We start from the raw sequence: 23,472 nt of genomic DNA, 5'->3' as shown, positions 1-23,472 counted from the left end.
CCTTTTCTGGGCTTTGCATGGTTCTCTTTTCCTGAGTTGCAATAAAGTACAGATGGGCGTTGTTTATGTTTTCTGAGGGTTTTGGTATGTCTGATTACAGAAACATTCAAGTAACAGATGCTGCACTTCTGTTGGTTTTTTTTTTTACTTTAGGACATGGAGATAGCTGCAGAAGAACTTGAATATGTTCTGAATGCTGTATTAAAAAAAAGTAAGTGCTGATAACCTCTAAGTTAAGGACTGTAAAGAACTTTATAAAAGCTGCCATTAAATTCACTTACAGATGGAAAAATAAAGGCTGTGTTTAACTCCTGCCTGCTGTCCTCCAACCAGCTGAGGCACAGCCAGGGAAACATCTGGTCCATGATCTAACCGCAAGCTTGCCCTGCCTCCAGCATGATCCATGTCAGCTCAGAGAGGCCAACTCTCCATTGCACTACTGCTCTGCTGTGGAGAGATGGGCACTGGGCTGGGACTTGTAAGACCTGATTTGTGACCCTGCTACAGGCCCTTTGTACAACGGAAAACCTGTCACTCTGAACCTCATCTCTTGATTTATGAAACAAGGACAGTATTTCCTGTCATATCTTCAGTAAATACCTTCTCTGGACTGTGACTTCTCTGTAGTCTTCGTTTTCCAATGCACAGGTCCTCCCACAGTAAGGACTAAAACCCAGCCATCTCTGCTTATGAAATCCTATTTTCTATTTTCAGTTTGTAAAAGGCAGATTTTCCCAATGACTTCTTTCTAATTATTGTTCTTTTCCAGCAAATAACATCAAATTCAAGAACTTAAGTCTCATTTCATGCCGAAATATCATTTCTCTTATGGATGTATCCTTTCAAAGAAGTGCTTGTGAGACTAAATGAATACTGATTATAATTGTCTGTAGCATTACCTGTCATGGATATCAGAGATGGATGTGGTAATGTCATGGCAGAACACTACCCAAATTTAAAAAAAAAAAAAGTGAAAGTTTTATCTTTATTTTTATTTTAGAAATTTAGTTAGGAGCTTCAAGACAGACCATTTTCTACTGCAGACTTAAATGGATGTTCTTTAATGCTGAGCACTTGTAAAAGTAAATCTCAAATTACTTCTGTATAGAACTGCATTTTTTAAGCTGTGGTTTATTTGACAAAGGCCTAGAAGAGATACCTCGAGAAAAGTCTGCTGTCTGCAGGGTTAAAGTCACCAGACAGCATTGTGCATGCAAGTTATGGGTCAGAAATTAAGCAGAGTGTTGAAAATTACTGATATCAAAGCAGTGGGGCTTTTGACAACCAGATTAAAAACTGGAAAATCTGGTCTTTCAGCTAGATCCTGCAACTCCAGGAAGCAGACATGTGGGCGAGAGTTGCCTGTCCAAATTTAGGCATTTGTGGTGTAGGTGTCTACATCTAAGTTAGCTTTCTAGACTTCCTTTGTAGATAGTGAAACGGATGGTGTAATTATGCTTGTTCTGGGTGCGCCTAACTGTGAGGGATGCTAAATGTCTGCTCAGATATTAGGTGAGATGAATCACAGCCCTGGTACTTCCCCACCAGATTTGTGCTTTGCAACGTTCTGGTGCCTGCTGAGTTTGCTTAGCATGGCTTCTCCTCAGGCAGAGCTGGTTTTTGCGGTATGCTTTCCCGATAGACAATTTTGTTACACGTGAGACAAAACAGATACAGTCCTGACAAGGCAAGTATCTAACAATTGGTTTATATCTTGCTTGATCAGCTGAGAAGTTCTCATCTTTTGCTTTTGTTGCTCCAGTCCATGACAGAGGTAACATCCTCTCAAACATTTCTAACAGAAAACCAAAACAGACAAAACTTCATCCTGTTAAAGATATGTCCATAATGTTAAAATTCAGTGCAGATCAGTCACCATGCATATGCAATGAGAAACAGGGGACCAGTCCTAAATTTCCTCCCTTGAAAACAAAACTTTAGTAAGGAGCTGGTCCATGTTCACATCTCATCCTTACATGGTATTGGGACAGAGCCAGGGTCTGCACTTGACCCAGGAGCATGGCAGCAGTCCTAGGTTTACTATTTAGGATATAACTAAATAGTTTCCATGATTTGCAATGCTTCCAAGCAAATCTCTGCATAGTTTTGAATAAATGGGGAGACATCTCTTCATCTGCTTTGGAAGCACAAGGAACACAGACACAACCATCCCACTCTGGACATGGTATTTGGAGCACAACGGAGGAGCAAAATGACATGAATGCAAACCCGAGTCAACGCTGGCAGAGTCCCCTCCATGTCATATGCCACTAAATTCCCTGGGGCATGGAGGGCAAAGTTCTACACGACCCCAGGAAGAACCTGGCTGAGTAAAAAGATAAACTTTTTGCAGGAGTGATAACGTCCTTGGGATCTCTGGGTGCCTTCAATAATGTCACCAGTGTAGGTGCTTAAATAACAGCAGGCATTACCTAGATCCTGCTTGGCACATTTTGACCTTTGTGAATGCTCACTGACTTAGTGTCCATCTGAGCAAGGGCTTTCTCCTGACAAGTAAGATGGAAAGGGGAAGGGGAATGGATGGATGGAAAGGGAACGGGCCCATTCCTTATTCAGGATTTTGGAGCAAGTGCCCCACCCTGCAAGTGAGCTGTGCTTGGGCAACATCAGTAACTCCCTAAACTAAGTATTAAGACTCTCATACTTCAGGCAGAGGGAAGGCCAGGCAGATCTGATCACTCCTACACAGATCTTTTTTCCAGACCATAAGGACCAGATTTTGCCAGCCTCACCCCACAACTCCCATTAATTTTTGGTTGAGCCATTGCAACAGAGCCTGGTCTCTAGATAAAAGTACTAAATAGCGGGTAGGTTGACCAACTCCTTCGAATACAGTAGCAATTTGTTTTAATCAGGTAATTTAATTCTCTGAATCATTTATATCCCATTTACATCCAAAGCTGTTCTTGCCTTAGAACAATCTGTCTTTCTTCTGTGAAGTCTGCATTGCTCAGCTGTGGTTTTATATCACATAATGTTCCCCAAATATCACAGCCACAGCCATGACTGTAACTGCTCGAGCTGCACCTCATGAGAAATTCCAATATTGGTTTCAGCGGCACCATAGGCTTTCCAGGCAACACATTTTCTGCTTAAAGGAACAGCGCAGGTAAATTCAGAGAGAATTTGGACCTTCATGTAACAAATCCTTTTCCTTAATTCAGATTACCAGACCAGTGGCAACGGGAAACTGGAATTTAAAGAGTTCAAAGTTTTCTGGGAAAAAATGAAGAAATGGATAGTAGGTGGCATTACTCGTTGTATTTGTTTCTCCATTTCATTAGCTATTTCCTGCATAGTTTATTATGTATGCGCAGACAAAAATGGAGACAGGAGTGTTTGCAAACCACAAATTTTAACTGAAAACAAATGTTTTAAAAGTATGGGGACTTGTTTTGGATGGTCAAAGACATTCTTAGCTTTCCATGATGCTAAACCATAATGGTTTTCTGGAAATTACAGAGATTTTTGTAAGCAAATCAACTATGTTTGGGACAAAGAATGCAACGGGCACTAATAAGGAAGCCAATCAAATTGAAATGTAAGGAGTTTCCATTATTGCTTTTGTACAGAAGAAGAAAGTGCTGATTCATGACTAGTAGGAAACAATCATATCCTAAGTCACTGCATTTCCATTATTGATCTCTCAAGAGTCAACTGTGCTGAAGTCTGGGAAAGTGTTGAGTCTAATTTTAAACGCATTTCCCTGCCACTGTATATGGCAGTAAGAATAAGCAGGCTTGCAGAATCAGACTATTCAAATAAAGACATCATAATTGCTTCCCCATGGGCATTAATAGGGTTTTTTCTGAATTCATGCTTCATCCAAGCATTCAAAATATGCAGTGCTCTGCTTCTTGTCTAGTCCATCAGAAATGGCAAACACTTTTTCTGGGTACTAATGCCACATCTCTTTTAACAAAGGACGCGTTGTTTTTTAACAAGGGGGTCTGAGAAATCCTTGTATCCTGTAGAAAGATTTGCGTGTATATTTGCTGGAAAATTTTAAGCTGCATGTGACCACAGCTCTAAATAACTCATATTCCAAGGGAGAGTCGTGTTTGTCATCCCATTAAAAAGATGGAATTTAACTCCATCTTAATAATTTTATAATATTTAGGTCAAAATTAAAACCATTTGTACCAGTTCTCTTGGTTGTACCATGAATACAGCTGTTTAGATCTTTTATACCTAGAAGCAAATGAGTTAGTGACAATCTTAACTTCATGTTAAACAATTTGTCTCTAGTCCTCAGAATTTTAGAGGAAAACATGAAAAGACATTAGGAGAATGCTTCAGTTAAAAGACAAATAACAATACATCCTTCCCAGATAAAATCACTTTTTAAAAAATCATGGAATTTTTTATGAAGAGCAACTCATTATTTTTGAATGCTTGGGTTTGGCAGTAATTGCTTAAGTTTCACAACAACGTATTCATATGACAAAGAGAACTGGGACCCAGATTTGCTCCTCAGTTATAAAATCAGACTGGATCTAGACCAAAGTCTTGTCAGCTTTCTTAAATGCTTATGCTGCGCAGTTAGAGATAAACACCTTGCCTTTCAATGCCAGAGTTGTGCTCCCTTTCATATGCAAACACTGAACTTGCCATGTCCTCCTTTCGTAAATAGAATATCTTTCTTCAATTTGACTTTGATAAATCTGGCTCCATGTCCTCCTATGAGCTCCGCAGTGCTCTTAAAGCTGCAGGTAAGGCAAGCACGGTATTTTAGCTGGGAAACCTGTCAGTCAGATTGGGTGTGGGTGAAGAGGGCTGCAACCAATTACGCAGGCTGGGTGGCCCTCACCAGGGAGGAGGACTAAACCCCAGAGAGAACCTGGGCACCTAGAGGGGACACTGAGTGGACTAATTTTGCCCCAGGTATCCCCAACCCTGCAGGGCAGTCAGTCAGAGCAAGCTTTACATTTTTGTTGAGCACTGTTAAACTCAACAGGGCTGCACATGTGCAGGGTTAGACCCTGAAACAAACCACTTCAGAGTCCATCTCCACTGAAGGGCTGGAAGAACAGTGAGTAAGCTGTTTGTTACAAAGAGCAGTCAGTGCATTTGTATTTCATCACAAATTATTTTTATTAAAGCACCTAGTTTTGTGGAAATCTCTCCAAATTTCAAGGAGGCAGAATGGTCCCTCATATGTTCAAAAGTGTATGGACTAGAAACTGCAGTGACTGCAAAATTTCTTGTTTAGAGTTTGTTATTCATTGCAAGCTTAAAGAACTTTGCGGTCAGATTGCTTTCTGGATGGATGGGTGCCACAGAGTATCCTCCCATTAATTGGTTTTCAAGATTAGTTAGAGGTTTGCAGATTCCTCCCTGGCCTATGAGTTTGCTCACTTTTCCTTTGTGCATGTGTCTTTGGGAAGGATACCAACTCAACAACTACTTGCTGCAACTGATTGTCCTCCGATACTCTGATGAACAGTTCCAGATTGAATTCGATGATTTTCTGAACTGCTTAATTCGCTTAGAGAATGCAAGTCGTGAGTATCTTCTTCCTCTGGAATTTCTCCCCCTTTGAAAAAAAATGTTCCACTTTTGGCTGTCGTCAAGCATATTACACAATATCTGAGATCAAGTGTGTACATTGAATGGCTAACAGAAAGGAGCTGTGCTTAGCATTTGCTTTCAGGGTGGCTTTTCTCCTCTAAAGTGAAAAACGTTCTGCTACTAATGGAAAATTTCCCCATGTGAATAGACCCTGCTTCATAAACTCTGCAGCAACACAGAAGGCATGTGAAGAATGCTGGCAAAGTCCGTGTTATAGCCTTTCTCGTGGCTCACCCACGAGGTTAATTTGGGATCACAGAAGTTCAAAATTCAAGTATTGCTTGTGCATCATGCAAAGAGATAATTGGCATGTGCTTGGGCAGGTATCTCCTGTATCTTTCACCTACCTTGTCCACATTTGGTTGAAGATATAGTTCCCCGCACATCAAGGCACCCTAGGTCTCAGTTCATTCATGCGCAGGGTCTCTCTCATTCCAGAGCAAAAGCAGTAGAGAGGTAGAATGGCTGGATCAATGCTGAAGTGATCATTAGTGTTGCTCCAAATTTGAATTAAACTCAACCTACTCTATGCCAAATCATCTTTCTGGGGTGATATCCTTCGCGTTCTATCTGTGGCAACAGAAGTATTAAAGTACTGAGAGAGAAAAGTTAAATAAGATATATCAAGAAATGCAAATTCCTTGGCTTCATTTTGGAGTATCATCCAAACCCAGCTGTTTAGCACATCCAGGACACCCACTTCCAGTCAAGTCCTGAAGTGAGACTTGCACAAAGGCCTTAAGTCAGCGAGACTTTTCCTCTTGCAAGAACTTCATTTTGTCAGAGCAGCTATCACCACCAAGCAATCCTAAACAATCTGCCTTTGTGCCAGGCCCTCCCTCTCCTCGGTATGGCCACCCGTCCCTGTGGTATGGGGAGCTCATGTAGGAATACAAATGAGGTGTATTTATAGTGCCTGTGTCCTGTTTTTCATTTCAGGCGTATTCCAAGCACTGAGTGTGAAAAACAAGGACTTCATTAACCTGAATATAGGCGAGGTATGAGCACAGCATCATAAACACTGAAAAAATGATGGGGCTTCTCTAGGAGCTTTGTCCTCTCTTAAGAAGCGGAGTATTTCTGCATGATATTTCAGGTGACATCCATGTCCATGAGAGTGCAGGGGGCATCCGCCATAGATTTCAGCAGGGCTGGGATTTTACAGCGCACACACTGATTGCAGTGATTACATCTCTTCCATGCTATTTCCTTCCTTCCTTGTCCTGTGGCATACTGACAATTTCCCATCCCGCTTTCTAGATTCTTTGCTTTTTACTTCCTCAGGTTCCAGGTCTTGACTGGGGAAAGGGGAAGCAGCAGAGTGGGATGGGGGGGGTCTTTCACTCTCCCTGAATCCCCCCCAGAGTTCACATCAGCCTCTCCTGTGTGTGTCCATTATCTGCTTCTCACACTGCTCAGCACAGTCATCTTATTTCCTCGGGCTCTCTGTCTCCCTGTTGCATGTGTGGGTTGTCTCTCATTTTACACTAACCCAAAGCTTCCTGGGGCAAGGCACAATGAAGTCCCTGGCACAACAAACATGACAGCCTGTATGGACTGCTGGGATGCAAACAAAATCACTGCTGTTATCAGCATCTAGTGCTTGGAGAGCTCTGCTGCCTTCCCTCCAAACACAGAAGTAAAAGCTGGCTCTCCTCTCCTTAGTGACAGGACATAAAAGCCTTGCGAGCAAAGGTCCTCTTCCCTGCGTGACGTCAATTCAGAGCAAGGCACTGCTTTTGAACATCTCTCTTTCATTTGGGGAAAGCCGGGGGGTGAGGGGAGAAAGGCCTGAAATCATTTATTGTAAAGTTGCTCTTTCTTCCGATATTAGTTCATCAACCTGGCAATGAATATCTGAAGAAGTCTGACTTGGATGCCGGGAGTTTCTTGCAACATTGCTGCTGAGACTTCTGCCCCAACAACTGAGGTCTCCTTCGCATGCAAACTTCACCAGGAGCTTTTGTGTGGAGGAACACACATGCTGCCCACTCTTTCTGGTCTCCAGCCCTGTTGTGTTGATGAGTTCAACAGTCAGATCACATTTTGGTTTTTATTTTTGGTAAGGATTTGTTAGTGTCTGGATTTGATACTGTGAGAGGCATTTGGATGGGACACACATACCTCAAGCAGACTGAAACTGATTTTCCTGAGTGACCACAGGCTTTTATGAAATAGAGTTGTATTTAGTGTCAGCACAGCACAGACTACAGTGATCAAAAGTCTTTATTGCTGCTTGGCTACAGATTACTGTAAGGTGCTTTTGAAAATATAAGGTTGAATAAAACTTTGTTCCATTTGGAATTTATTCACAGGCATGCTGCGCAGCTACATACAAGTCTCTTGCCATAGCCACATGAATTGCAGTCTGGTAGACTACGAACAAAGGAAGACTAGGGAATGTATGGATGAAAATCCATCCTTGAATATTTATGGCAGAGGTCCCTGGTCCAGGCTTCCTTAGAAGGATGCTTAAGCTGAGGTCTAACATTCATCAAAGATTTAATTTAGAGAATAATTGTTGCATCTCACCTTCCCTTAGTCCTTCCTCTGCTACCAACAAAGTTTCTCTGCTACACACTTTGCTCTGTGGCCAAAGCATGTCTCACAAGCCAATCTCTGCAGAGTTGCACACAACTTGCCTTCATCTTCAGAGAGACACATGGTCTCCGAGACAGTGAGCTCCATTTTCCCCCAGGCAGTCTGAGACTGTGTCCCACACCAACCGTGCTCCAGAAGAGCAACTATAATAATTTTAGATGAATTCAGTGTAACCATTGGTAAGGCCCTATTTCTGCAGCTATTGCTATTTTGCATCTGTGACGTGGGTAGCCAGTGCTGACTTAAAAAACAACAGTAATAGCAGCCAGGGACTTAAGAAGTCTTCATAGGATTTGTTTCCATGATTATCTTCATAATTTATGTCTATTTTATAATGAATCAACTGTCTGGATTTGTTTTCTAAAACCATTCTTGCAGCGAAACAGATGGCCCTAGAATAGCCTTGCATTCCCTACTGTCCAGGATCACTGACACAGCCAGGGTTTTGTTTTCTCTAGATTTAGACCTAATGAGCAATTCTGGAAGGAATATCAAGTTGCAGTAAAGGTGAAGTTCAAATGATGAAAAAACACAGGGATGATGATGATGTTTAAAATACCCACTTTCTTTTTTTCTAACAATTATAATCTTGTAACTATGCAGAAAATGCTCTGGAGCTAACTGGAAGCTGAGCAAAAGCTAATGGTTGCAGCATTTGATTAACCGAGGTACTCAGCCCCATTAAGTGTACTGATTTTCAGATGTGTGCCCTTTTGACAGCACTGGGGGCAGCTGTCTAAATTTCTGAAAGTTTGGATTAAAATCTAGACCATCCTATAAACATTTGGCCACATACTTAAACAAAAAAAATCACAGATCCCTAATTAGTTCATTGTGTGAGCTTGGAGGTGGATACAAATTTGTTGTAATATATTTCCTTTCTGTAGCAATGTTCACAAGCAATGCAGAAGAGATGTCTCAATGCCTGGCATCACCAGTGTAGCTTTCTGTTCCTCTGCCCGGAGCTGGTAATGTCTTGGAGGAATCAGGATTGATATAAGAGAGTGGTACATAGTGGGATGGGAGCAATGGGGCACAGGTAAAAATCTCGTCTGCTTTTACAAGAAAATTCTAACATTTAAAAAAACACCCTGAAGTGTTTTCTGCCCTCTCGGAGCAGTTGCCTGCTGACTGTGTCACAAGGAATTTGAGAGCTAGCGTCTGAGTCCTTTACAAATCAAGCCTTTGTCCTGGCCAGCCAGCATGCTGCAGAGACCCAAGTCCTCGTCCTACCTTGGGGTTTACACAACACCCACAGCCACAGCAGAGGTGCACGTAAGGGGAATTAAGCACAAGAAAACCTGTGCATACAACTGTCTGTTGCAGCACAGTCCCTATCTCACCACTTGGGCTATAAGGCTATTATGGGTGCCTGTGCTGAACACCTTGCTAAAATCAAGGTGAAGGACCGCAACTGCTCCCCCTTGTCCTATGTGCTAGACCATTTTCAGTGCATGTGAAGATGGAGGATTATATAGTCCCTGCTAAGGGGGAGGTGGGGGGGTGGTCAGTCTGCTATTAGAGTGCTCCCATGAGTGACTGAGTGGGCAAATGAGAGATGTTTGACTTCACAGCTCCATTCGAATATGATAGTCCTTCTCAGCACTGCACCCACCTGGCGTTTGAGCAGTGCCCAGAAGCAGGGGTTTGGGTTTGCTGGTCTTCTTTTCTTTTAATCATGGATCTTGAATTTAAATCCAGACCTCGCTGCCTTCTCTGATAGGAGATGTAGTAAAGTTTGGCCCTGTACCATTACAGGAGCTATGGCAAATCCCTTATGGTGCTCTGAAAGCCGTGTGAGTGGTACATTCCCTAATGTGGTACACATAGACCTTGTTAGCAAGAACAGCTCGTGCTGGGAGCCCTGCCTGTCTGCTAATAGCAACATTAATGGGGAACATGAGAGGCATTTTTCATAATTATACCACTGGAAAAAACTAAAAATCACTTAGCTACAGGGTTGCAATCTGAGCATGCTCTCCCACTCCCTGACAGAACCAAAAATCTCTGAAATCTGCTGCTAAAGCCTCAGGCCAGATGTTAGCGGGGGCTGGCTGCTACCCTGGTGCTGGTTGTCTCTCCTCTGCTCCCCTGCGCCCTCTCAGCAGTCTCAGTTCCCCAAGATGTTGGGCAATGGTCAGACACATGGCACGTGTCTGAGTTTAAAGGAACAACATCAACTCAATGTGTAAACCTTTTGAGAGGGGATTCATTTGTAATTTGTCCCGAGCTCAGCCACCTCCACCACCATAACCACCCTGATGGTACGTTTGGCAACGGCATTTTCCTGTCCTGAAGAAGGTTTCCTGCCCAACCTGTTGCTGAGGCCAGAAGCGATATAGTTAGTGAAAACTACCATGAAGAACTGGCATTAAAACATAAAGAGAGTGAAAAAATAGTTAAATTGCATTCTGCCATTTCTCCATGCAAACAGAGACAGAAACTGTCAATAAACATTGTGGGCACAAGCATGGGCAGAAGCATTCCATGCTTCTATGAAAAGCTCCCTGGGAGCGGCTCAGCAATGCTGAGTCTTCGGCAGCAATACTTGCTTCAGAAAATCATATTTTTTTCACAGGCCTATTTTAATCCCCATTAGGTTTTTCGGGGGCCTACAAACTCATGTGTCAGCACGGGGCGGGTATGAGGCATTTGGGGGGGGGGGGGGGGAAGAATTAAAAAAGTGAAGTCTAGCCATCCCACTGCTGGCAAAGCCTCCATATTGTGGTGCTGTGGCGTCAGGCAGAAGAGATGCTAGCAGTGATGTGGCGGTTCACCCCATTTATAACAGTTGCGGTTGCTTCCAGTCATGAAAATTAAATATTTGTGATAAGATACCGAGTTATCTAAATCGTTTTCATTTCAACTGCATCATCACCCCACTTTTCCCCCACCTCTTCCCTGAAATGTTTGCTTTGTGCTTTTTGACTCGTGGCAGTGTATGTTTTGGAAGCACATCAGAGTGCTGAGGGCAGTTTATAATGTTCCCAGTAAGGCTGGAACTTCAACATTTTTAAAATGAATTACAAATACTTGCTGATTGAGGTAAACACACAAGCTGTCAGCAATTGCCAACAACTATCTTTTGCACGTCAACCACTTATAAGGGCAAGTGTGTTATAAACTGCTCTCCTAAAGCCTCTAATTAATTTTCGTCGCTTGCCCTTTGTGTGGCCCTTGAAGGGCAGTGAGCTCCGCAGAGCAGCGTTTGGCCTCCTGAGTAGCCTGGGTACTTCTTTGAGTATTATCCGCAGAGGCAGAGGGGTCAAACAGGGCAAGGACAGCAGCAGGCACTAGTCACATGCCTCTTCTTCTTCTTCTGGCCCAAAGAATATATAGCCATAACTCTTCATCGCCATTTTTACCTTGTTTTTATTTAAAATGCCCTGAACCAAAGTAAGATGATGTAGTCATCCCCATCTCCCCCAAATACGCAGTCAGGAATGGTGCGTATATTTTCATTTTCAGGTACGTCATGAGAATACTCCAAATGTGGGGATTTTTTCCTGGTCTTTCAGAGAGGAAAAAGCATTTATCCACTCAGAGCCAACAAGGCATCGTGATTAAGAGTGTCCATGTTTCATCTGCCCCCGCGGTGCCACCCGGGGAGCTGCCTACAGCGTTTGCCATGCGTGGGGGCCACCTTCCCTTGCACCTTTGGGACAGCCCAGCCGCGGAGACAGGGATGGGGGTCCCCCCATGAGCGCCGTGTGGCCACCTCGCCCGACAGACGGCTCCCCCAGGGACACAGCCCAGCCCTGCCCTGGTAAGGAGGGCACTGCCAGCATTTTGTGACAATTTTATCCAGTTGCTAAGCAGCTGGGTCCCAGGGACACAAATACAGTGAAAACAAACTGCCCTGAGGGAAAAGGGCCGTGGTGCTCGGAGAGGGCACTCCCTGCTTCTGACCCCGTGTCTTCCTCTCCCCTCCTCGCTCAGGCGCGAAGGATTTCATGGGGCTGTGCCGGGGGCTGTCCTGGGACTGAGCGAGGGTGATTGCATCTGCAAGGGTTTGGGAAGGGGCTCTGGCAGCCAGGGTCCCCGCTGAGCTGTCTTTGCTCAAGGGGGTGGCAGCCCATGCCAGCCTGCATGAGGCTGAGGGCACAGACCTGGCTCTTCCAGCCCCCCCAAGGTGTGGCTGTGGCTGTGCAGGGCAGCATTGAGCACTGCTGGGGCCAGAGGGCAAAGCCGTGTCCAACTTTCCAACCCAGCGCTCAGGGCACCCCTGCTAGGATGCAGTTTCTGCTCCTCTCAATGGTTAAGTGTTTTATGGCAAGTGTTCTCCTTGTCTGACTAGCAGGACCAGCAAATCATACTTTTAAATACTTACTTACACAGTCCCTCCACCATCCTTGACCTCTCAGAGGACTACTTTGCATCAGTGCAAAGCCGAGTAGCTCCAGCACAGGGAACAGAGAAGACCCCTACCACGACACCACTGTGTCTCATATCCCAGTGGTTAGAGCAGAAACAGGAGATCTGGGCTCAAAACCCTTGAGCAATTCAAATAACATTTACCTTTCTGCAGTTTCCTCGAGTTGTTAGACACTCATCCTTTCTGCATCAATTTAATACTCAAATCAAAGGCTGTCAGCCTTCTGGGAATTTTAAAAGGTGCATCTTTCTGTGCAGCGTGCAAGAGTGGGATGTGCCATACTTCAGCAGGGCATCTTAGGACACACTACTGCGTAGCAAAACCATTTATTGCACAAGGGGACACCAAGACAAGTCTTCAGGGATGGAGCCACGTTCCACAACAACCCCCTTGGTCATCCAGCAGCAGGCTGCCAGGATGGGCATCTCAGCATCTGCTCCAGCTTGAAAAAGGATTATCTGGTGCCACAGAGAATGGATTTATCTTGACTGATCCCGTTCATTTCCTAGAGGACTCACCAAGTGACTGAAATAGAAATGGGGTCAGCAATTAATAGGGTAGCTCTCAGTCACTGTCACCATATGTTGATATGATGGTGGCTGGTTTACGTATTTACCTGATAAATAGCTTACTGAAGGTTTTAAGAGGACACAGGTCAAGGAGAGTGGAGACAAAACTCAAGGGACCATTGTACGGAAATTGCCATCCTCACAGATTTCTTTTCCAGTGTGAAAGCATGCATAAATATTTCTCCTGTTTCATGTCACTGGGGAAGGGGGAGTGGATGAGTCGCAATCAGCTGCAGCCCCAGATCAGCTTTCTGCCCCACCACGCTCAGCTGAAGAGTGTCTGACTTTATTCCTTACAAGGATGTCATATATGCTACATTTTCTTGAACTGGGGTAGGCAAACATTTGAGCAGAAGAAACAGAGATTGAGAAGTGTCTTTATGAAGGTGCTACAATGGCAGTGACCCAAGCGGTGTCCTACGCTGGAGCCAGGAGCTCTGGGACATCTATAGTACTGCCACCACAAGGGCTGTTTCAGTGTCTGGTCCTTTTAAGAAGTCCAGCTTTCTCTGCACCTCATGGGTAATACCTCTCCAACAGAACCCATGGCGCTCCTTTAGAGAGTTACTCCTTCCCGAGGCAGGAAATGTCAAGCTTGTCAAAGCACTTTTCTGAGCCAACAAGAGCTACAGTAGAAAAATTTTGATCAAAACCAGGTGCACGGCTGGCTGGCTGGCTGAAAAAGAGTCACAGTGCAGTTTGCATAACCCTAGGGGAAAGACGTGCTCAGCATGAGGAGAATGAGCGCTGGGTTGAACGTGACGAGATGAGCCTGCAAGGAGCAGGGAGCGATGGCTCCCTCAGCAGCTTGCACTGCGGCCCACAAACATTTCACTGCAAGTCTGGCTTAACTGGGTGGTGATCCAGTTTGCCTAGCCCACTAGGGAGCAAACGTGCTGCTCCCTTCCGCCCGTGCGATGAAAGCGTGCGAGTCATAAACCACCACAATGATCACCGGTTTAAGCCTTGGGAACCAGAAGCAAAGGTTCCGTCCTCACCCCAAAGGGCCTGAGGAGAAGAGACCTGTTTGTCAGGGAGGCTGAGGGTCCCACAGAGCCCACCGACGATGAGGAACAGTGGATGGGGCAAGTCCTTCTGGGAAAAGGAGGCCATCTGCATGCAGTTTCTAGGGATGGGAGATAGAATGTCTTCATTATTTTAGCTTATGAAGTAAAGACCTCCGGTAAAACCATTTAACCTTAGTCAAACACCTATGGATGGTATTGGAAAGAAACTTTCCCAATTGTGTATAAATTTCGCATTCAAGCTGATATCATGCTCTTCCAGGCATATCCTAGAAGGCAGCCATCTAACTTCTGCGTTGCCTAAAACCAGATGCCTATTTGGGAGTTAAAAAAACCTCTCATGGTGTCAAAGTCCACTTGAAGAGCTGCACGCACAGAGTGGCTTTGCTGCTGGGATGCAGCCACGTTGCACCCCAAACGCCCAGATGAGGATGGTGTGAGGGGCTGGGTAGGCAGAGGCTGGACCTCTCTGCTGTGGATGGTGCGGGGATGTACCCACAATGCCCAAGGCACAGGGACAATATGCCTGCGTAAGGCCAAACATCACCCTGTCCTTGTTTTCCTCCGTAGACCAAAGCAAATGTCTCCAGCAAGGTGCTGTTACCATGCAACACCTGGGACCTAAGACGGCCCAGGAGGCACCAGACAAGGTCCCTCTGCCAGGTTATGGCAGAAAGGCACGGCCTGTGATTCGGGATCGCTGAAAAGATGTTCTGTGCCTCATGCGGGGTGGAAATCACTTCACTGCTGTTCAGATTTTCAATCTGCATTAGAAAGGCGCCTTCCATGCTGGCAGCCTTTGTGGTTGCATTGTCAGTGCCACAGGATCTCATCTTCTCCAGAAGCCTCTGAGAAAGTGAGAATTGCCAGCTTTTTTAGTTTCAGCTTTTATGATTGCAGAGAATATCTAGAAAATGGTATTTGAGCAAGCCTTAAAGCTTCAGAAACCAGAATGCAAATAAAGATCAACCCCAATTTATTATTTTTGAAGTCTAAAGCCTGTTGATAATTTTAGTGGCCCCTACCTCATAGCTTGTGAATGCTTTGATGTGTTGTTACTGCTCCTGACATGAAATAACCCTATGCTGACTTTGTTTACAGGCAGGGATTTCCTTCCCTAATTAATGATTGAAAGTGTTCGGACAATTAAGTCTGCAGAGTTGTTAATTTAGTAGTTTCCCTGATCGCTAACAACCAGCTCTTGAAAAACATCAACACCAAACTACCACAAGAGAGGGAATCAGTTGTCTGAAGACCTCTGAAGACCTAACATTAGTTTTGTAATGCTGCATTATTTAACTAGGCGGTATTCCTTTTCTGCCCATAGTCTCTCTGCTCTTGGGCATCTCTCAGATGCACAAACAAGGGAGGGAGACATGGAAAACCACTGCCTCAGAGACATATTAGTATATGTGTTAAGTTAGGTGGATATAATTTATATAAAATATGTTATGTAAATAACGATTTTTTTTCTGTATATACAAGTATTTTATATACATGTAGGACAGCTTGTGTACAAGGTTTCAGTAACAACCCCCAGTAGTGAGGCAGTTGGTCCCCTAAAGGTTCTGACAGCCAACTTTCGATTCGCCGTGCATAGATTATCCAGTTTCACAATTAACTGGGAAAGGGTACCAAAGCCCCAAGCCTGCTCTGCACAGACAATTGCCAAGCAGGCAATAGCGAACACAGAACTCCCAGCAAAATGCCTTTTTTTTTTTTTTTTTCCAGTAGGTCCGTTTGCTGTGTAGATTGGCGAAGCATCTACAATGATGTGGTTGGTCTTCTTTAAACAAGGAACCAGCTGTCCCTGGTGTCCATCCCTAGACCTGAAGGATGCTCTGCACCCTGCAGGTATTTGCTGCTTATTTCCCTGCTTCTATTTTTCATCCTGCATATACATTGCACACGTAGATTTATTCTCAGTCAGATTTGCATTAGACAGCAAAACAAAAATATCCCAGGCATTTTTGCCTCTTCTTGGGGTCTCTCTTAATTCCCAGTCCCTGCAAGCCTTGGACACCCTGGGTAACTGTATGCTGAAGGCAGACACCTTCAGCTTCAGTCAAAATTATGTTTAAAAGTCAGCACTTAGCCTTTCCCGTCTGAAAGTCAGCTTTAGGCCAAGCAGCATCAATTTAGATGATTTATCGAGGTATGTTGCAACTCAGGAGGGCTTTCAGTGCTCCTGAGGCTAAAATTAGATGTGCCAGCTATGTTTTGGCACTGGCAGCACACGGTGCCCTCCTCTGCTCCATCTGGCCCTGCCGGCTGTCACACCGGGGAGAGATGCTGGGCAGTGGGGTGACTCCTGGAGCCCGGCGGTGCCCCCCCTTACCCAAGGGGGTCTGCCCTGCAGATCACCCGGAGAGCCTCAGAACTGGCCTTCAAGTGGGACATCATCAGTGGAGAGGCCTTGTGCCATCTCTGGGCATACACAGATATTTAGCTGTGTTTGCAAAAGAGATTAAAAATAAACGAAAAGCTATGGATCCATGAGTAGAAAGTGGGTCTAAAAGCGGCTCCAAGGCTGTCCCTGGGTGCACACTGTGGCGTTTCGGAGTTGCTGCCTGTCTTTCTGCCAGCCGTCAGCACAAGCGCGGGTGAAATGCCGAGTCTGCCTTCCCGCGGAGGCACAATAAGCCGCTCCTTTCCCAGCGCAGGATTTTGGGGCAGCACCCACCTGCCAGAAACATGGCGCAGAGAAATATCCGGGAGAGAGGGTCCCTGTTACCGCCCTTGCTGAGAGCTGGGAAGCCCTGCCCCAGAAAGGGGCACTACGCACGCACAGCCGGGATGTGTCCTGTCCCCCATCCCTCCTGTTCCCACTATGTGTGAGTGTCCTGAAACACCCATGGGCTATAGAACGCTCCTTTTCAGGCGTTTGGCAACTGAGAAGGCCTTTTTTGTTCACTAGTGTATTTTGAATTTAAGTTTCTCCATAAACTGTACTGAGAATGACTTGCTCCAGCAAACGCTTTTATTGCATACCAGTGGGTGCCACCTCTGCAGGACATCTCAGTGTGGGAAATGCTTTTGGGTTGCTGGTGGTAAACTGGCCAGCCACAATTTTGTAACATGACAGCGTCCCTGTGCAGGCCCCAGCATGAAATCTATCAAAGTGTGGGGACATTTACTCCACCGCTGGCCCATGTCTTCGGCTAATGTCCACAAAGACGTTTTCGCCACCATCTCAAGTGACTTACAAAGGTCTATTTCTTGCACTTCCCACCATGAGGATGCTTCCAAGTGACTTCAGCTGATGTTTTTTGGAGCTTTTCAGGAGGTTAAAATGATGCTTTGAGCTCCATGTTGGCATTCAGCCTGAGGTGAATGTTGCCATTTGATACCAGGATGAGAGGCTCCTGCTTTCACTGGAAGTCTCAGAACAGGAGTCTCGATGTACTTTCCATTATCAAGAGAATATCTGAAGGATTTCAGTGCAGAAAAGCTCTTTGGAATAACTTCAACCCTGGAACAAAACGATGTCCTGCAATAACAAAATTTGCAACTTCATTCATTGGGCAACAGCTCATACAGTCAACTGAGAAAGGGGCATCCTCTTTGGCTCTTCACAGCAAAGAACTGTGGGCTGCGAGTAATTTGGGAAGGGAAACACGGCTGTCACTAGGCTCACTGAGGCTGAGATGGGCCATGAGAGGCATGAGCACATGGTCTTTACCATGGTTATTGGCGACTGCTTTTGCCAGGAAGTTTTCATATTCTATTTCTATTTTTATTTTCTATTTCATATATAAAAACTAATTCACAGGCCCCTCCATGGTCTTTATCTAGCTGGTCCTCAAAAGATGACAACAAATGTCAGCGTTGCTGTCCTTAGGTTCATATGAGCTCTACACACAGATGACCAGCATCCCCGCAGGGCAACCTGCAAGGGCATCTCGAGGTGCAGCGACTGATCTGAGGTCACACGAAGTTTGCAGGCAAAGATTTGAGCGGAGCTATCCCGCAGCAATGCCCCGATCGCTGCAGCTTGGCTGTCCGCATCTCCCATCCCAGCTCACCCCTTCGGCACCGGAGCAGGAGGAGGTGCTTCAGGGTGGAAGCCCAGCCCTGCTGCCAAAAGGGACAGCAAAGCGCCGGGCTGTGCCGCAGTCTGCTCTGGAAACAACGTGACAGATGGAGCTGGCGCCGACCCTCAGAGTTTTGCTGAAAGGGGAAACGCTGGCAGATTTTCAGTGTTTCCATTGCTGTTATCAAGAGTGAGCATTTCTAAGCCCCGATTTCTTGAATTTAAAAATATATGTATATGTTTGTTTACATCCTGTTGACATTTGGTGTCCTTCAGGACCATGAACGCCCCTTCCCCACAGCCACCACCGATTCAGAGTCCTGCTGTCTCCTGCAGTGACTGGGCATGGGAAGAAAACGTGGTACACAAAAATGGATCAGCGGTAGGTTAGGGCTTTTGAACTGAGCACATTTTGCAGGTAGCTGGTTGCGAGCGCTGAGGCTGTTGAACTCAAAAGCGATTTTAAAAGCGGCAGAAATGACTTGAAGCCTATGAATTTTTCAGCAGCAGAGCTCTGGATCAGTTAAAAGTCTTCCAGTGCACCTCTCCAGTAACAACTTACGTGCCACATGCTTTTCCTCTCTCTTTAATCGGGTTATGATTACTCTGTTTACAATGCTATGTGTGGTGAACGCACTTGCCCGCTCTTCTCGAGTCAATCCGGCGGCTCGGATCTGGTTCTCCCCCACCTCAGGAGGGTCGCTGCCCCCACCGCAGCTGGTTTGCAGCCGCTCAGCCCTGCACAGGCAGCTCAGCTGCCTGAGCAGAGCAAGGAATTGAGCCGCATCGCCTGCGTGCCAGGAGGGTGCTGGAGCTTCTACCTTGCTTTTCTTAATTTAAACTGTGAAATACCTCAGCCCCATCTTGAGGCAGTGGGATGCTCTGAAATGCTGGATTTTCCCCTTTCGTGGGGCAGGAACCTGGTTTGCTCCCCCACTGGTCACAGTGCCTGACCCTTGTTTCTCCAGGGTGGGTGAGGATGTGGGGTGGGGATGGTGCTGGCCTGGAGGCTGAGATACCGCAGGTGCTGGCAATCACCTCTCCCAGCCTTGTGGGAGCCACTGGCAAATGTGGCTCCCCTAGAGCCCGTGTGTTTTGGTTGGGTGCTGATCAGGCTGGGCTGTGTGTCCTACGAGTACCCAGAGAACCAGAGCTCTGGTCCTTCGTGGTCTGCGGGCTGCTGGTGGTACAAAGGCAGGGAGAAGCTGCAGAAGGAACAGGATGGATGGGCACTGCTGGACGTGTGTGGCAGCACGGCTGAGCAGCCGCTCCAGAGACTCCCTGTGATGGATGGAGTGAGGAGATCGCTTCCGAAATGCTGGGTGCAATGCATCCTACAAAAACATTATTTTAATTGGAAGTTTAATCATTTCTTCCCTAAGTATTTCTACTGCCTGACCAAAAATGGTGTCTAAAATTAGCTTGCCCAGATAAAGACATTTTTGTCATATTTGGTACATTCCTATCCGAACACTGAAAGCCAGCTGTTTGAGCTGGGTTACGGAGACAAATCTGTTTGTAACTATACTGATCTGGCATCATTAGTCCTGGAATTAATAGCTTTTTTATCTGTCTACATCCTATGCTCATTTTTTCCATACTAAGAGAGTGCCAGAGGAAGCATTGTAAGGGCTATATAATTAAAACCAGAAGTGCCTCCCAGTGAACTTAACAGTAAATGCTAATGGCATTTCTAGCAAAAGTAATACCCTGGGGGACTTAGCGCAAATGAACTAAGAAGGACTCGGCGCTATCGCTTTTATGGATTTTTAACTGAATCTGTGCAGTTGAAAGGAGTCAGGATTTGGATTTTTTTCATGTCAGTTGAAGTCCTCTGTAACTGCAGTCACTGACTGTTGGGTAAAACCTGTGAGTCCAGATTCAGAAGCCACCCCTGATTCTGTTGTTTGTCACCATGTAACTTCCCTTACCAGGGCATTACCATCACGATCCAGTTTTTCCATCTAGTCTTCTGGCTCTACACTTGTGAAAGTCATTTGACTTCAGGGAGTGGTGCTGGAGTGATCTCTGGTGTGAGGCAAGGGCAGTGGGAGGCTGGTGACCTTGTGGTCCCTGATGCCCACCTCTGGGCTGATGCCAGCAAAGGGACTGAGGGCTGGCTCTGCACATCTTGGGGCTCTGCACCCCTTAGGGCGGACAGAAAGATGTTGAGAAGGACAAAAATAACATATTGAAAGAATGCCCGCAAAAATCCAGTGGTCTCATAACGGTCATGCTTTGCAAATGCTTCTGTGCCTGATTTTCCAGGCATGCGTGAGAACTTTGCACAGGGAGTTTTAAACTCAGTGTTTTAGGAGAATTCGCTGTAACTGGGGAAGCCTTCCTGTGGCCTGGCCACCGAGGCGCTTGCTGTGGGGGTGGGGGCTTTGGCAGGGAAGCAGAAAATTGGGGAGCAGATAACAGTTGAAGATGAAATGCTTCTCTCTGAGGGTCACAAGGATCACACTGGCGGGCTGCAGACGGGCTCTGGTGCCTGGCTTGCATGCTACTGACAGCTAAATGCCTCGCCGGGAAAGCATCCCGTCCTGGCGCAGGGCCTTTTGCTAAGCTGCTCCTGCAATAACAAACCATGCTGCTGGGGAGCGAGGCAGCAGCCCGGGAGGGGAAACCTTCCTTTAAAAGGGCAAGCCCAGTGCTGGGGCAGGCTGGGCTGGAGGCGGGTGAGCCAGTGCCCACCTTGCCAGCTCCCGGTTCCTGCTCCATGCCTCAACACCAAAGCGCACCTAGAGCCCTGGAGATCCCAGATAACCCAGAACGGACAGCTATCTGCTAGAAGTAACCGGTGACTGCCTGGGCAGGGGGAGGTCTGACCCACTGGAGCATGGCTGTAGGCCTGAGGGACCTGGTTTGGTGCTTGGGCAACTTCCTGCTGTGCTGGGAACAGGGGGAGCAAACATCACTCCTAGCATAGAGGTGCTGGATATGTCAGTGATGAGGCACCACACAGGGCTACAGGGCAGAAGTTGATTCATGTAAGTCATAAGCAAGCTTGGCTTGCTCCCAGCCAGCGCAGGTTTTGAACCAGCTGGCGGAAAGACCATACAGGAACGTACATCACTCTTTGCTAAGCTTGTTCTTAGTCGTCTGTGCTCCTGTAACATTATTGGTGAAATCTTAGTGACGAGGAGCTTCCCTGGGGCTGTTGCAGGATTTCCACACAGTCAGTTGAGTTGATACCACAATTAAGGCATCAAACTAAAGCTTGGGTCAAGGCTGGTGGTACAACTTGACTAAAGACTGGGCACTCAAAATGGTTTGATCTGGGATTTTTTTTTCCCCCTTCCTCAACTGCTTTTGGTGGTTTCTGGAGAAAATGCAGCCAAGATCTGCATGAAATTTAATACACCAGGTGTGCCTCAGTGAAAGCAAGAATCCGACACATAGCTATGTTATTAAAATGCCTTGCAACTTTATATCTTCTTGCTAAGATGACACTGCATGACGTTAGTGACAGCAAGACCATTCTCTCAGTGAGATGAGAGTCAGAGAGGACAAAACAGAGGACAAGCAATAAGCCGTACTCCTGTGTTGGCAGGGCAGCAGGCCAAGAAACCCTCATCTATTGGTACTTTTGCTGTGACTTTGGCCAGACTCAGTTTCTGGAGCCAGCTCAGTGTGTCTCAGACTGCAGGTCATGGGATTTGCCGAAGGACTTAGAGGCAGCGGCGCAGCCCTGGGCAGCAGCTACCGGCAGCTCAGTCCCTCCACAGCTGCCGGTCGCTGCCTGCGCTGCTGCCGGCCTGGTGGGAGCTCCCAGGGGCCCCGAATCTCCAGCAGCAGCTCGGTTTCTCCAGGATGGAGAAGTGAAAAAAAAGCTGTAATTACTGGGCACAAGCGTGTGCAGTATTCTGTGCTCCAGAGGAACCGAGCTGCAGCCAAACCGGGGTGAAAGCCAAAGGGTTCGGTACAGAGCAGGGTTTCTTAAACATAAGCTTATAGGCGCACACCAGAAGTTTCCTTCTTGGCAGATGTACGCTCTGAAAAATGTGGCAAGGAGAGCAGGATGTTCAGTCAACCCTTTAATAACAAACAGCTGTAATAAAGTCAGGGCTTCCTACAAGTCTAAATAAATTTTGCCACCAAGCTAACCGGAGCCAGTGCTTCAGCTCACGTAGCTGGGAAATGTCAGGGTGGAGAGGAACCACGCGGTGAATCTTCTCCTCCCATTTGAACTTTGTTCCATCTTCCGTCACCTTTCTTTCTTCTCCCATCTCCATTGCGATGCTGCAGGCCGCTGCATCTTTTCATAGCAGCTGGCATTTTACAGCAACAAAAACAATCCTTGTAACATACTTCATATCTAGTTACGAGTGGGAAATTTTCAAAGGCTGCCTTCACTCTGGTGAGTGGACTTCAGAGAAGAAGCCCAGGAGAAAAATGGCCAGCTGAACTTCAGGGTCGCTGGCACTCTTGCCACTTTTGGTAAGAAGGGAAGCTGAGGCTGGGGTCAGATCCTTGTGTAAACCTCTGCTTGGTCACTGAAGTCGTTGAACCATCGAAAAACCACAGAAGACTCTTTCCCTCCTCTACCTTTTTTTTTATCCTTTTCATTCCCTTGTTCATTTTGGAGACAAGCATTACAGGAAAACTGCAGTAAGCTATTTTCAGGGCAGCTACATATTTTTTGACTTGTTGGCATCCCAGTAAAATCCTGACCTGCCAAGGGCATTTAGCCTTGTGACTTGGTCCTGTATGAGGTCCAAGTTTTGCAGCAAGCTGATAAACGCTGTGATTTACTGGTTGCCTGATGGAATCTTTTGCCCCAGAAGACATTCAGAGTAAAATCCACAGTGATGCTTACAGAAGAACGGTAAGCCTTACAAGTTACACGTTGGGCTGAAGGTGAGTAGAGACACAGCTGCCAGGCTTCAGCCAAGCCTGGCCCAGGGCTAACAGGCAGCTGCCCACCCCGGCAGCTGCCCTAAGAGAAGGCACCTTTACTGTGCTGAACACGTGAACTTGTCCTGGCAAGCAAATCAGGCTGCTGGTGAGGAGGAGGATGAGCCGTGGCCTGTCCCTTGGCATCTTCACCTTGAACAGCAGGGAGGAGAACAGGAAGTAACAATGCCCCTGGGAAGAGGATCTGAGAGGACAGAGGGTCTGTTGAAGGGATGAGCTAATCGTGAGATTTCTTTCTCTGCTCCACTAGGATGGAATAAACTTGGTCTCAGCCCAGCATCCTTTGGGTGCAGTTCAGTACCACTGGGGAACTGCTGGATTAGGGAAGCAAACAAATCTTGTGATCATCTCCCAGCT

General features: G+C 46.3%; 1 protein-coding gene across 3 annotated transcripts in view; it reads left to right on the top strand.

The window, feature by feature from the left end:
• CAPN9 (calpain 9) overlaps positions 1-9,497 on the top strand; it is a 29,478-nt gene extending 19,981 nt beyond the window's left edge. For all 3 annotated transcript variants that reach the window (XM_010298761.2, XM_075748652.1, XM_075748651.1), the window contains 7 exons: positions 154-211; positions 770-834; positions 3,194-3,262; positions 4,655-4,733; positions 5,409-5,525; positions 6,532-6,590; positions 7,427-9,497. In XM_010298761.2, coding sequence (XP_010297063.2) covers positions 154-211; positions 770-834; positions 3,194-3,262; positions 4,655-4,733; positions 5,409-5,525; positions 6,532-6,590; positions 7,427-7,453 — 474 coding nt within the window. In that variant the 3' untranslated portion in view covers positions 7,454-9,497. The remainder of the gene's footprint in view (positions 1-153; positions 212-769; positions 835-3,193; positions 3,263-4,654; positions 4,734-5,408; positions 5,526-6,531; positions 6,591-7,426) is intronic.
• Positions 9,498-23,472: the final 13,975 nt, after the last annotated feature.

This window comes from Balearica regulorum, chromosome 3 (assembly GCF_011004875.1).
Source record: "Balearica regulorum gibbericeps isolate bBalReg1 chromosome 3, bBalReg1.pri, whole genome shotgun sequence".
NCBI lineage: Eukaryota > Metazoa > Chordata > Aves > Gruiformes > Gruidae > Balearica > Balearica regulorum.
The sequence above is the reverse complement of the archived record's forward strand: the minus strand, read 5'-3'. Positions and strand labels throughout refer to the sequence as shown.